This window comes from Thalassophryne amazonica, chromosome 6 (genome assembly GCF_902500255.1).
Source record: "Thalassophryne amazonica chromosome 6, fThaAma1.1, whole genome shotgun sequence".
In the NCBI taxonomy this organism is placed as follows: Eukaryota; Metazoa; Chordata; class Actinopteri; order Batrachoidiformes; family Batrachoididae; genus Thalassophryne; species Thalassophryne amazonica.
In genome coordinates, this window is record NC_047108.1 from 3,141,269 (window position 1) to 3,154,235 (window position 12,967).

Consider the following 12,967-nt stretch of genomic DNA (forward strand, 5'->3'; position numbering starts at 1 on the left):
ACAACTACCCTTTCAAGAATTTTTGAGAGAAAAGGAAGGTTGGAGATTGGCCTATAATTAGCTAAGATAGCTGGGTCAAGTGATGGCTTTTTAAGTAATGGTTTAATTACTGCCACCTTAAAAGCCTGTGGTACATAGCCAACTAACAAAGATAGATTGATCATATTTAAGATCGAAGCATTAAATAATGGTAGGGCTTCCTTGAGCAGCCTGGTAGGAATGGGGTCTAATAAACATGTTGATGGTTTGGATGAAGTAACTAATGAGAATAACTCAGACAGAACAATCGGAGAGAAAGAGTCTAACCAAATACCGGCATCACTGAAAGCAGCCAAAGATAACGATACGTCTTTGGGATGGTTATGAGTAATTTTTTCTCTAATAGTTAAAATTTTGTTAGCAAAGAAAGTCATGAAGTCATTACTAGTTAAAGTTAATGGAATACTCAGCTCAATAGAGCTCTGACTCTTTGTCAGCCTGGCTACAGTGCTGAAAAGAAACCTGGGGTTGTTCTTATTTTCTTCAATTAGTGATGAGTAGAAAGATGTCCTAGCTTTACGGAGGGCTTTTTTATAGAGCAACAGACTCTTTTTCCAGGCTAAGTGAAGATCTTCTAAATTAGTGAGACGCCATTTCCTCTCCAACTTACGGGTTATCTGCTTTAAGCTACGAGTTTGTGAGTTATACCACGGAGTCAGGCACTTCTGATTTAAAGCTCTCTTTTTCAGAGGAGCTACAGCATCCAAAGTTGTCTTCAATGAGGATGTAAAACTATTGACGAGATACTCTATCTCCCTTACAGAGTTTAGGTAGCTACTCTGCACTGTGTTGGTATATGGCATTAGAGAACATAAAGAAGGAATCATATCCTTAAACCTAGTTACAGCGCTTTCTGAAAGACTTCTAGTGTAATGAAACTTATTCCCCACTGCTGGGTAGTCCATCAGAGTAAATGTAAATGTTATTAAGAAATGATCAGACAGAAGGGAGTTTTCAGGGAATACTGTTAAGTCTTCTATTTCCATACCATAAGTCAGAACAAGATCTAAGATATGATTAAAGTGGTGGGTGGACTCATTTACTTTTTGAGCAAAGCCAATAGAGTCTAATAATAGATTAAATGCAGTGTTGAGTCATTCTCAGCATCTGTGTGGATGTTAAAATCGCCCAGTATAATTATCTTATCTGAGCTAAGCACTAAGTCAGACAAAAGGTCTGAAAATTCACAGAGAAACTCACAGTAACAACCAGGTGGACGATAGATAATAACAAATAAAACTGGTTTTTGGGACTTCCAATTTGGATGGACAAGACTAAGAGACAAGCTTTCAAATGAATTAAAGCTCTGTCTGGGTTTTGGATTAATTAATAAGCTGGAATGGAAGATTGCTGCTAATCCTCCACCCCGGCCCGTGCTACGAGCATTCTGACAGTTAGTGTGACTCGGGGGTGTTGACTCATTTAAACTAACATATTCATCCTGCTGTAACCAGGTTTCTGTAAGGCAGAATAAATCAATATGTTGATCAATTATTATATCATTTACCAACAGGGACTTAGAAGAGAGAGACCTAATGTTTAATAGACCACATTTAACTGTTTTAGTCTGTGGTGCAGTTGAAGGTGCTATATTATTTTTTCTTTTTGAATTTTTATGCTTAAATAGATTTTTGCTGGTTATTGGTAGTCTGGGAGCAGGCACCGTCTCTACGGGGATGGGGTAATGAGGGGATGGCAGGGGGAGAGAAGCTGCAGAGAGGTGTGTAAGACTACAACTCTGCTTCCTGGTCCCAACCCTGGATAGTCACGGTTTGGAGGATTTAAGAAAATTGGCCAGATTTCTAGAAATGAGAGCTGCTCCATCCAAAGTGGGATGGATGCCGTCTCTCCTAACAAGACCAGGTTTTCCCCAGAAGCTTTGCCAATTATCTATGAAGCCCACCTCATTTTTTGGACACCACTCAGACAGCCAGCAATTCAAGGAGAACATGCGGCTAAACATGTCACTCCCGGTCCGATTGGGGAGGGGCCCAGAGAAAACTACAGAGTCCGACATTGTTTTTGCAAAGTTACACACCGATTTAATGTTAATTTTAGTGACCTCCGATTGGCGTAACCGGGTGTCATTACTGCCGACGTGAATTACAATCTTACCAAATTTACGCTTAGCCTTAGCCAGCAGTTTCAAATTTCCTTCAATGTCGCCTGCTCTGGCCCCCGGAAGACATTTGACTATGGTTGCTGGTGTCGCTAACTTCACATTTCTCAAAACAGAGTCGCCAATAACCAGAGTTTGATCCTCGGCGGGTGTGTCGTCGAGTGGGAAAAAACGGTTAGAGATGTGAATGGGTTGGCGGTGTACACGGGGCTTCTGTTTAGGGCTACGCTTCCTCCTCACAGTCACCCAGTCAGCCTGCTTTCCCGGCTGCTCGGGATCTGCCAGGGGGGAACTAACGGCGGCTAAGCTACCTTGGTCCGCACCGACTACAGGGGCCTGGCTAGCTGTAGAATTTTCCACGGTGCGGAGCCGAGTCTCCAATTCGCCCAGCCTGGCCTCCAAAGCTACGAATAAGCTACACTTATTACAAGTACCATTACTGCTAAAGGAGGCCGAGGAATAACTAAACATTTCACACCCAGAGCAGAAAAGTGCGGGAGAGACAGGAGAAGCCGCCATGCTAAATCGGCTAAGAGCTAGTAGCTACGCTAAGCTAGCGGATTCCTAAAAACACGCAAAGTGAATAATGTGTAAATAATTTAGAGGTGATTCAGCAGAAGGAGTGCTTTAGTTAAGGCACGTAAAGATTACACTGGGAAACAAATCGTAATCTAGATAACTAGATCAATCTAACTGCGCAGATTAAACAGCTAACAGATACAGAAAAACACCGCTGTGCTCCGGAACAGGAAGTGATACAATACCGCAGTGAGAGCCAACCACCAGTAGAGGCAAGCAAGAGGGTAGGTAAGGTGAGACATCAATCTTCTGTCCAGAATACTGAAAATAACTTCTGAAATGTTTTTCCACCAGTCCTGAAGTGCTGGACAGCTTCATAGCATATGTAGAATTGAGGCACCCTGACCACTGCATCTCCAGCAAGTGTCTGTAGCTATTAAATTCCACTTGTGTAATTGCTGCGGTGTTTGATGGCATCTGTGGATTATTTTTAATTGAATAAACCAGCTGCCTATTTCCTTCTACATGGTGTTAATATTATAGAGACACGATTCCCATTCCTCTGAAGATATGTCCTCAGCAAGTTCTTCAGCCCAATATCCCTTAGCTTTAGAAAGAGGATCAGCTAATTGTTCTTGCAGCAAATTATAAATTTTAGAGGTAATAACTTTACCCAAAGATGACCTAGAGAGCAATGCCTCCACAGGACTACCCGTGGGGTAACTGAGGGGGCTTCCTAGCCATTTAGGTAAAGAGCTGCGTATGTGGACATATCTCCAGAACTGGTTATGTGGCAGAGTGTATTTATCAACAATCTGATCAAAGCTTAGAAATTGCTTAGTCTTATCATCAAATAAGTGACATACATGGGAGATGCCAGCTTTATACCACTGTGAACAGTACAATGTTGTCCCTCCAATTAAAATTATTTTATTATTCCACAAAGGTGCCAAAGTGGAATAATAAAGTCCCAGCGACCTGCCCTGTGTAAATTTGCACCATATTGATTTCGCAGTCGCAATTATGGGGTGGTTAAATTTATGATTGAGACCAAACAACAACAGGCAAGGAGAGATACCGCTGCTTTCCTCTGTCTCTATTTGAAGCCAAATGGGTTTGTCTGGTGTGTTAGGTAACTATGATCTCAGCTGTTTCACATTCATTGCCCAGTAATACCATTTAAAGTTTGTACTTGTTTGAAGTTTCGTAAGACTCAAGCGATATGGTAAATTGCCCCACAGAAAGTTGTCAGATGGGCATTTCTAAAGAAAGTGCTGGGGAAGTTTGGATTTCAGGGTAAATTCAGAATGATCCAGGTGCTGTATGATAGACAGCCCGTATGAAGGTCAATGGTGAACTATCAGAGGCTCAGAAACCAAGGATTAAATATGCCACCCTTCAACTCACCAAGGGAAGTAGAGAGTTGGGCCTAAGAAACTACTATGATGTAGCACAAATAGCCGCCCCCCCCCCCCCCCCCCCCCCCCAACTATACTGGGGTAATGAAACATATATAGCTAAATGGAAGGAGATAAAGTCCAAGTTGTCAACTCAACTCCCCATCCAAGTGGTAATAGTGGTTGTCAATTGGAAATGTCAGGAAATCCTTGGCTGACCCACACACTCCAAGTTTGGCAGAAGGTGATTAACATCTGTGGGATACATAGACTGTTGAGAGTGTTCTGATTGTTTGCTTATGACTCTGATTTTATTCCCAATAGACACGACTTTATATCATGGACAGTGTATGGTCTCACAACATTCCATTCACTTACTCAGAGAAACACTGTGTACAGCTTTGAGGCTTTGAGGGATAAACATGATCTGGCATCAACTGAATTCCATAGATATATGATATAGATATATGCAAATATGGGATAATATGGCACTGACACAGCCGAAATCCATGACAGACCATGGCTTTTAAAATAGCAAAATATGAAAATATGAAATGTGCATCATGTTCATCATCATCGTGTGCATCATTTGCTTAAATTGGCTGAAGTTGTGGCTTTTTAATAGATTAAAAAACTTGAAAAATCTTGAGTTTTTGAATGAATTTTACTGCCCCTTACATTGGCCCATTGATGTCTGAAAAGGATCCATCATATGGATGAAATGGTCCAATAGCTGAGGCACTGAGGGTCCATGAGTCCATACCACCCTTTTGAAATCATGAATCATTGATGTAGTGGTGGGCACAGCTCCGCTAAACCGCTAACCGCTAATTATCGAGAATAATGTTTTCATTAGCAGATTAGCTTTTCAGATAACTTTGAAAACCATCAGCGGACCAATTAGCTTACGATAAATTTAGTTCCAATAACTTTTAAACTGCTAACATATTTTTGCGGGCATAGTGAATAAAGCTTAACACTTAAAAACATTTGTACAGTCCAAAATCATAGATTTTAGTGCCTGCCTGTTACACGTTTTGTAGCAGACAGACAGCTTTGAGTGGCAGTGCTCAGTCCTCTGCCAGCAGAGGGCAGCTGGCTACCAGAAAGAAAGGAAGAGGGAGGAAAACAAAAGATTTTTTTTTTTTTTTTTTACACCATACAGACTTGCAGGCATATCACACGAGTCATGCACAGGCAGTCAGTTTTAACTTATGGTTAAAATTTTAAACAAACTAATTCCAGACAGGTTATTGAAATTAGTGTCACCTCTGTCATTTTACAAAGTGAAAATATCAAATCAAATCAAATCAATTTTATTTATATAGCGTCAAATCACAACAAACAGTTGCCCCAAGGCGCTTTATATTGTAAGCAAAGCCATACAATAATTACAGAAAAACCCCAACGGTCAAAACGACCCCCTGTGAGCAAGCACTTGGCGACAGTGGGAAGGAAAAACTCCCTTTTAACAGGAAGAAACCTCCAGCAGAACCAGGCTCAGGGAGGGGCAGTCTTCTGCTGGGACTGGTTGGGGCTGAGGGAGAGAACCAGGAAAAAGACATGCTGTGGAGGGGAGCAGAGATCAATCACTAATGATTAAATGCAGAGTGGTGCATACAGAGCAAAAAGAGAAAGAAACACTCAGTGCATCATGGGAACCCCCCAGCAGTCTAAGTCTATAGCAGCATAACTAAGGGATGGTTCAGAGTCACCCGATCCAGCCCTAACTATAAGCTTTAGCAAAAAGGAAAGTTTTAAGCCTAATCTTAAAAGTAGAGAGGGTGTCTGTCTCCCTGATCTGAATTGGGAGCTAAAACATAAACATAATATGTTTCAAACTAAAACATATCAGCTATATGTTTTAGTTTGAAAATGCACTAATTTCGAAGGTTACCATAAGTCATGAAATTGGTAACCATAAGGCATGAAATTGTCTTAAAATGACACTGAAAATAATACTGTTTATTGTAATATTTTCTGAGGCAAAATATTGTCTAGCAAAATTTGTTGTCTTGACAGACCCTTGGTGTGACACCCACAGGATGACAACTACAAAAGCAAGCAGAGAAATGCCAGCCAGGATATAAAAGGGCTGGTCGAGCCACAAAAAGATACCATTTGACTTCTGTCAAATGTATGGATATGTAAGTATGTCAAATATTTTTTCACTGAAAATATCACTAAAATGAAGACAGAGAAAACGGCTCACCTTGCTAGTGACTTCATGTGCTCATCATTGGGTGTGGGACTGCTTAAAAGCTCAAGACTGACATCCATCATCTCCACCAGGAAGGACATGTTGGTGTACACATCTCCACTCAAAACGGTCTGTGAAGTAGGAAAACCAGACAGCAGTTCTTCACTAAGTACATGTTGGACAGAGATGAGAAAGAAGGGACAACCACATAATGGTGTCATCAGATGGACGTGTACAGAATGCTTGAGAAATGTTGAAACAATAAAATGAAAAAACTGTTCCGGGACAATTTGCAAACAGGAGTCTGCTGGACAAAGCGGGTCATTCATAACTGATATTTCAAAGTATTTCACAAATAGCTGATTTGTGTTTATGGGAGATCAAATATTTTAAAAAGCCACAGTGAGACTCAGTTAGTGATTGGTACCTCACTGCTGTCATGGCATTTTTTACATAAATTATAAGAGTAAAACACAAGACATGTCCATATACGTCATGAATCAGATGCTGACCCAAACCAAAATTCATTTCTGAATGATGCAGTAGATTTGCAAAAACAAGGTACTGTCTGAGTGGTAGGACAGGTGTGTGTGGTTAGTTTCTTACGTAGGTGCGAGGGTCCTGCAGGTTATAGGGACGGAGGAATTCCTCTGTAGTCTCACCCAGATTCTTCTCCAGGAGCCCTCTGATCAGCTGATAATGCTTCACATTCAAAGAGCAATGGATGGAGGACAGGCTGCCGTGGACAGACATGTCCGGCACTGCATGGCTCAGCTCTCTGTCAATCATCATGAACAACACAAGGACAAATCTACAAGGATTCTGAAAATAATATTTCGGCATCAGGCAGGGGGAGATGCTGTTCTCTTAGCGATGCTCATAATGTGACATATGAACCCAAGTACAGCAAATGTTTTAGTGATCATATGCACAGCTTTGTGTGTAAACTGTGCACAAGACCATTTACATGCAAAGTGTGTAAGTTATCAACACACACCTATACTTGGGAATGTGTGTAAATATCCACACAGCATCTAGTAACTGAACAGGGAACCTACAAGGACGAAGCATTAGTGAAGCTAGAACATAAAAACCTATGTATTTACAAGCATCAAATCACACTAAAGCTGCCTCAAGGTGCTTCACACAAGTAAGGTCTAACCTTATCAACCCCTAGAGCAAAGCACACAGGTGACAATGGTCAGGAAACACTCCCTCAGATGATATTGAGGAAGAAACCTCAAGCAGACCAGACTCAGAGGGGTGACCCACTGCTTAGGCCATTCTAACATTTACAAGGTTTTAATAAAGTTGTACAAAGCTGAAGAAAAAGAAAATAAGATCGGTCCAGAATCCTGTTGCCTACAGACACCACATACGCACATTTTCCTCTGCACCTTGGACAGAGAAAAAGAGCAGAATGAGTCAACCAGAAAAACCACACCTAAGGTATAATTCATCAACATTAAATTGACAGGAAAGCAGAGAAAACACCCAGAATTTAGATAAAAGTTGAGGCCGAGACCTGTTCCATTACTAATAAAATGACTGTAAAAGGGTAGAAAGCATAGTAACATACTATGCCAGTATGCCAGCCATACGAAAGGGAGAATAAATGTGTCTTAAGTCTGGACTTGAAAGTCTCCACAGAATCTGACTGTTTTATCTCTGCAGGGAGATCATTCCACAAAACAGGTGCACAGCTGTGGCTTGCAGACTTTTTATTCACCCAAGGGACACAAAATAGTCCTGAGAACACAGAGCCCAGGCCAGTACGTAGCATGTAATTAGGTCAGCTAAGTAGGGAGGTGCCAGTCCGTGAATAATTTTACAGGTTATAGTCCAGTATGATAAAGTGAAGCAACGATCTTGCAGTATTTATAGCTCCAGAAGAACAACAGGGAGATGTGAAGTGGCGCACAGTACCGTGTTGAAGCTTGGGCGAGCTCAAAATAGCAGACAGCAGCATGGCGCTGCGTGTACTCGCGTGAAGGCTCTATGCTGTGCTGTACGCTAAAGAAAATTAAACAGGTTTAATTTCTTCCATCCTACGCACGTAGCCCTCAACATACTTCTGCATATTGAGAAAAAACTCCTCATGAAGTGGGCGGAGAGCTGCTCATTACAGTGCAGACGATATGCTGTAATGAGCAGCTGTACGAATACGCCACTGTGACAGGCCCTTTAGTCCAGTATGATAAAGTGAAGCAACAATCTTGCAATATTTATAGCTCCAGAGGAACAACAGGGAGATGTGAAGTGGCGGAAAGCACCGTGTTGAAGCGTGGACAGTCTCACGATAGCGGACTGTAGCACGGCGCTGCGTGTACTCGCGTGAAGGCTCCATGCTGTGCTGTACACTGAAGAAAATTAAACAGGCTTAATTTCTTCCATCCTACACGCGTAGCCCTCAACATACTGCTGCATACTGAGAAAAAAACTCCTCGTGAAGTGGGCAGAGAGCTGCTCATTACAGCGTAGATGATACTCTGTAATGAGCCACTGTGACAGGCCCTTTAATAGCAGAACCTTAAAATCTGATCTCACAGGGACAGGAAGCCAGTGAAGAGATGCCAAAATGGGTGTAATGTTGTCAAACTTTCTTGGAGACCCTTAATGCTGGACTGCGTTAAAAAAAGAAAATAGAACATGACAGTAGTCCAGTCGATAAGAGACAAATGTATGGATCAGGGTCTCAGCATCAGCCATAGACAGTATGGGAAGAATGGAAGAAAGCAGTCCTTGGAATCTCTCTAATGTGTAGCTCAAAGGACAACGTGCGATCAGAAATCACCCCAAGGTTAGAGTTGGTGTTGCTGTACAAGACACAGTGAGACTGACTGGTTAGGTATTGTTAATAATTCCTTAGAAATACATATATCATATATTATTATTGATTTCAAAATCTCTAAACCCATGTTAATACATTGTTGCATTACTATCGGGGGTTACGTGAGGTTAAGAGCGATGACTGTCAGCAAATTTGCACTGGGCCAATATGTTCCTGATATCAGTAATTTACTGTCCTCTTGTTAAGATATTTGCCTGCACCACAAGTATATCTTGTAAAAGCTTGCAGCTTTCATTATCTTGTTATCATGTGAAAAGACAAAACAGCAGGCAGTGGTTTCAACAATGCAACGTCCTGCTTTCATGTCTTTAAGGGCCCCTTCACACATTGTGCGAATAAATACCACTCAGGACGACTCACGTCAGAACAGCTCGTATGAGCGAACCACTGCACTGATGGGCAGGCGTGCATGATGTGGCTGCAAGGGTTTGTGCACGTGGGAACACAGTGCGAGCAGCTGTGCGATGTGGTTACACATCGCACAGCTGCTGTGAAGAAAATAATGAATAAAAAGTTTTTAAAAAATACATGCGACGGTTTTGTGCACACAGGAACATGGCATGTGATAAAATAAATAAATAAAATAAAAAATACGTCACCCACGGGATTCAAACCCACACTTTCCAAAAGGTCTGATTACCAGTCAGAAACTTTACCACTGAGCTATCATCACTGACCTGTGAAAGGTGCAGGAAAATGCTTGATATCAAGAAGAACATGGATATATATATATATATATATATATATATATATATATATAAAAACAAACCCACACACCATACAAAGACACTGCACTTTATTGAACCCGTCTTATCAAGCGGACAATAGAAGTATGATCCGTCTGGTCCTCTGTAGATGACCTATGGTCACAGACATACAGTTATGAAATGACATGAATGATGAAGCAGGGCGCTCTTATGTCCACATCTGCTAGTCCAGTGTGTCCAGCCGGCCCCGCATGCGTGTCTTGCTCAACACTCGTGTCTTGTGGACGGTGCACCACAGGACTGACACCGCGTCATGTGGAACAGAGCTCACATGGGTGACGTGATATTCAGATCACCCGCTGCATGTTATGATCAGATGGTCCGGATCACCTGGGGCAGGCTGTCAATGTGTGCACTGTGCGCGGGCTCACTGCAGCCCATTGCAACAGCGATATATGTTTTTATGTTATGTCCACGTGGGGACAGCAAGCAAACACACGCAAGTCACAGTGGGCAGTTGTTAGTCCATGTCCCTCCAAACACAGTACATGTTGTCCCGCCGTGATGTCCAGATCCATAGATCTCCACAGCCGCTCCTGTCGGCGGCCACACCTCCTGTCAGTTCGGCACACACACCAACGTGTCACTGTGTCTGTTTGCAAAACCACACTCGACAGACAAATTTCACATCCAGCAAAACAGTGATTGTCTGCTGACTGTTTACGTGCGGATCATGCGACTGGCCACACATTTTCTAAGTGCCATACGAGCGGTGTTAGATGTTTGTGCGTGTCACCTGGAATTTGGCCGACACCTGCTGCAAGAGGGTTCGATGGGCTCTCACAGCTCACACTCTGTCTTTCAGCTGCTGGTGTGTGCAAATATTTGCAACAGGTGTACGAGGTGTTAGAGGCAGCTACGATTTTACACGTTTTACATATGATTCCTGTTTAATGTGCACTCCATGCGCAATTCGACCAAATTCGCACTATGTGTGACGGAGCCCTAAAGTCTGACCTAGTTAGCCACATGGCCTAAACATGACATGGCATTTTTGATCAAGTAAGCACAACCATGGGAGGACCACTTCTGTATCAATGATGTCAATGGATGTCTATAAAAACCTTACTGTAAATTGTGTTTGGAGTCTCTTTCCTGAACGAGCTGAATCTTCCGAACAGGGAAATACACAAAAGCTGTGGTTACCCAACATGAGCCTTCATTAACACACACACACACACACACACACACACACACACACACACACACACACACACACACACACACACACACACACACACACACACACACACACACACACACACACACACACAAACAAATAAATAATCAGAGCAGGAGAGCAAATCAGCAATTTTCTTAAAAATGTGAAATTTCAGTGACAGTTTGCCAGAAGGCAGGTGGGCAACTCGAGCCTGAATTTGATCTTTTTTCTTTTTTTTTTGCATTAAAATCCTTTTCTGTCATGATTTGGGGTCTGTGGGGTTTACTGTTTGTTGATCTTTTTCTCTCATTTATGGTATGTGGGTATTTTTGTACTGGGGTTTTGTGGAGGGATTTCCCTTGTCTGGTGTTGAGTGTTTGGTGTCGAGCTTTTCCCTCTGGTCCACCCTTCCTGCTTGCCACGTCCCCTTTCTGGAACCTTCCTCACACACCTGTGGTGCATTTCCTCCTGATCACATCCTCTAGCTTAGCAACTCCTCTTGCTTTTCTCATTTGTGAGATTGTTGTGCCTTGTGCCTCTTTAGAGCATTTGTCTTCAGATTTTTCAGTCCTCTTTTTGGATCCTGTCTCTGCCTGATGCTTCAGTTCAGTCTTTTTGTGTATCGACCCACGCAGGCGCTGACATTAAACTTTGCCGAGACCTGAATCCTGCACTTGTGTCTGACCACTTGGTGCTGACTGGCTTGTCATTTTCTGCTACACTCCATTAAAGTGCCAGTAGTGATACAAAAGGCACATGTTACAGTCTGAATGTTGTCTGATCACAGACCTCGGGGGCTGTACAGGTCCGACTGGCTTCAGTTACAAGTCGACTTTTTGCTCAATCAGTTAGTTTTTCAGAAGCACCTCCTCCACACAAGTTTGACACAGAGAACCACACCGTTTGTTCATCTTTTTGGTTGATGTGAGCAACATGTAAAAATATTCATCAAGCTAAGAGGATCAACTGCGAGGGCTTCACCATGGAACCCGGGAGGCCCGTTTGACAGGTACTCCAGATATAACCCCGGCCTGTATCAAGAGCTGGCTGGCACTCTGAGTTCTTTACAGCCTGATTTTCCTTTTGTTATAGCAGCACAATTAAAAGAAAAAAAGCAAAACGTACTTGTCCAAGTTGCGTTCCACTTTAAGATGGAGGCGGCAGCAATCCTTCAAAAGGTTGTCTCCAGTGCGACAGACGGAGTACGAGGGGAAGATGAGGTCTGAGGAGTCAGGAGGGTGACCACCACTGTCCCAGAGGGAAGCTGGTAGACATTCTGCAGCAAAGATATCCATCTCCTGGAGTTCCAGATCAATGCAGTCCAAAAGGCACACGTGGGCTTCTGAGGAACATAAAAAATAGGACCGTGGCACAAATTGAAGATAGCAAATACACGTGACAAACAAAAATTGAAAACCAAACTCTTGTCTGGAACCAAAGGAAACTCAGAAACCTGGACCACATGTGAGCCAGACTGCAGCAGATACAGAGGCTTAAACTGAGGGCAGGATGGAAGCGACAGGAGACAGTCAGAATTTTATTCAGAATTGCATGGCACCCCCTTTCTTAAACACACATTTACCAGGTCAGGTCTGGGAACACATGCTGCTGCCATCACTGTAGCATCTCTACAGCAAACACAGAGGACCAAGAACGTCATACAGGATATTACAGACTCTGGGCAACATCTGTCTATGTTGCTATCATTAGGGAAGTGCTTTTAGGAGGCCACATACACACTCACTCTTCAAAGGCTGCAAAAATTACTGAACTCTGGTATATTTGTCTGTCTGACTGATGGTGTGCTATCGTCACTCTGAGAAAATGTACAATATTTTGTCAAATCACTCATGAAGACATCTCTCATGGTGGGTGCACTGTATGAATACTTACTGTCACGGCTGATTTGTACC

The 12,967-nt window shown here is 42.6% G+C and overlaps 1 protein-coding gene and 1 long non-coding RNA gene across 2 annotated transcripts in view; one reads left to right on the plus strand and one right to left on the minus strand.

Annotated features, from left to right (window-relative positions):
* Positions 1-12,967, minus strand: part of vps13d (vacuolar protein sorting 13 homolog D) — a 535,261-nt gene that overhangs the window by 325,888 nt on the left and 196,406 nt on the right. Inside the window, 3 exon segments of the mRNA XM_034171656.1 lie at positions 6,287-6,405; positions 6,881-7,052; positions 12,180-12,396. Of these exon segments, the coding sequence (XP_034027547.1) occupies positions 6,287-6,405; positions 6,881-7,052; positions 12,180-12,396 (508 nt within the window).
* Positions 1-12,967, plus strand: part of LOC117511764 — a 71,392-nt gene that overhangs the window by 55,526 nt on the left and 2,899 nt on the right. The window contains exon 2 of the long non-coding RNA XR_004561074.1: positions 6,097-6,221. This is a non-coding gene — a long non-coding RNA (uncharacterized LOC117511764). The remainder of the gene's footprint in view (positions 1-6,096; positions 6,222-12,967) is intronic.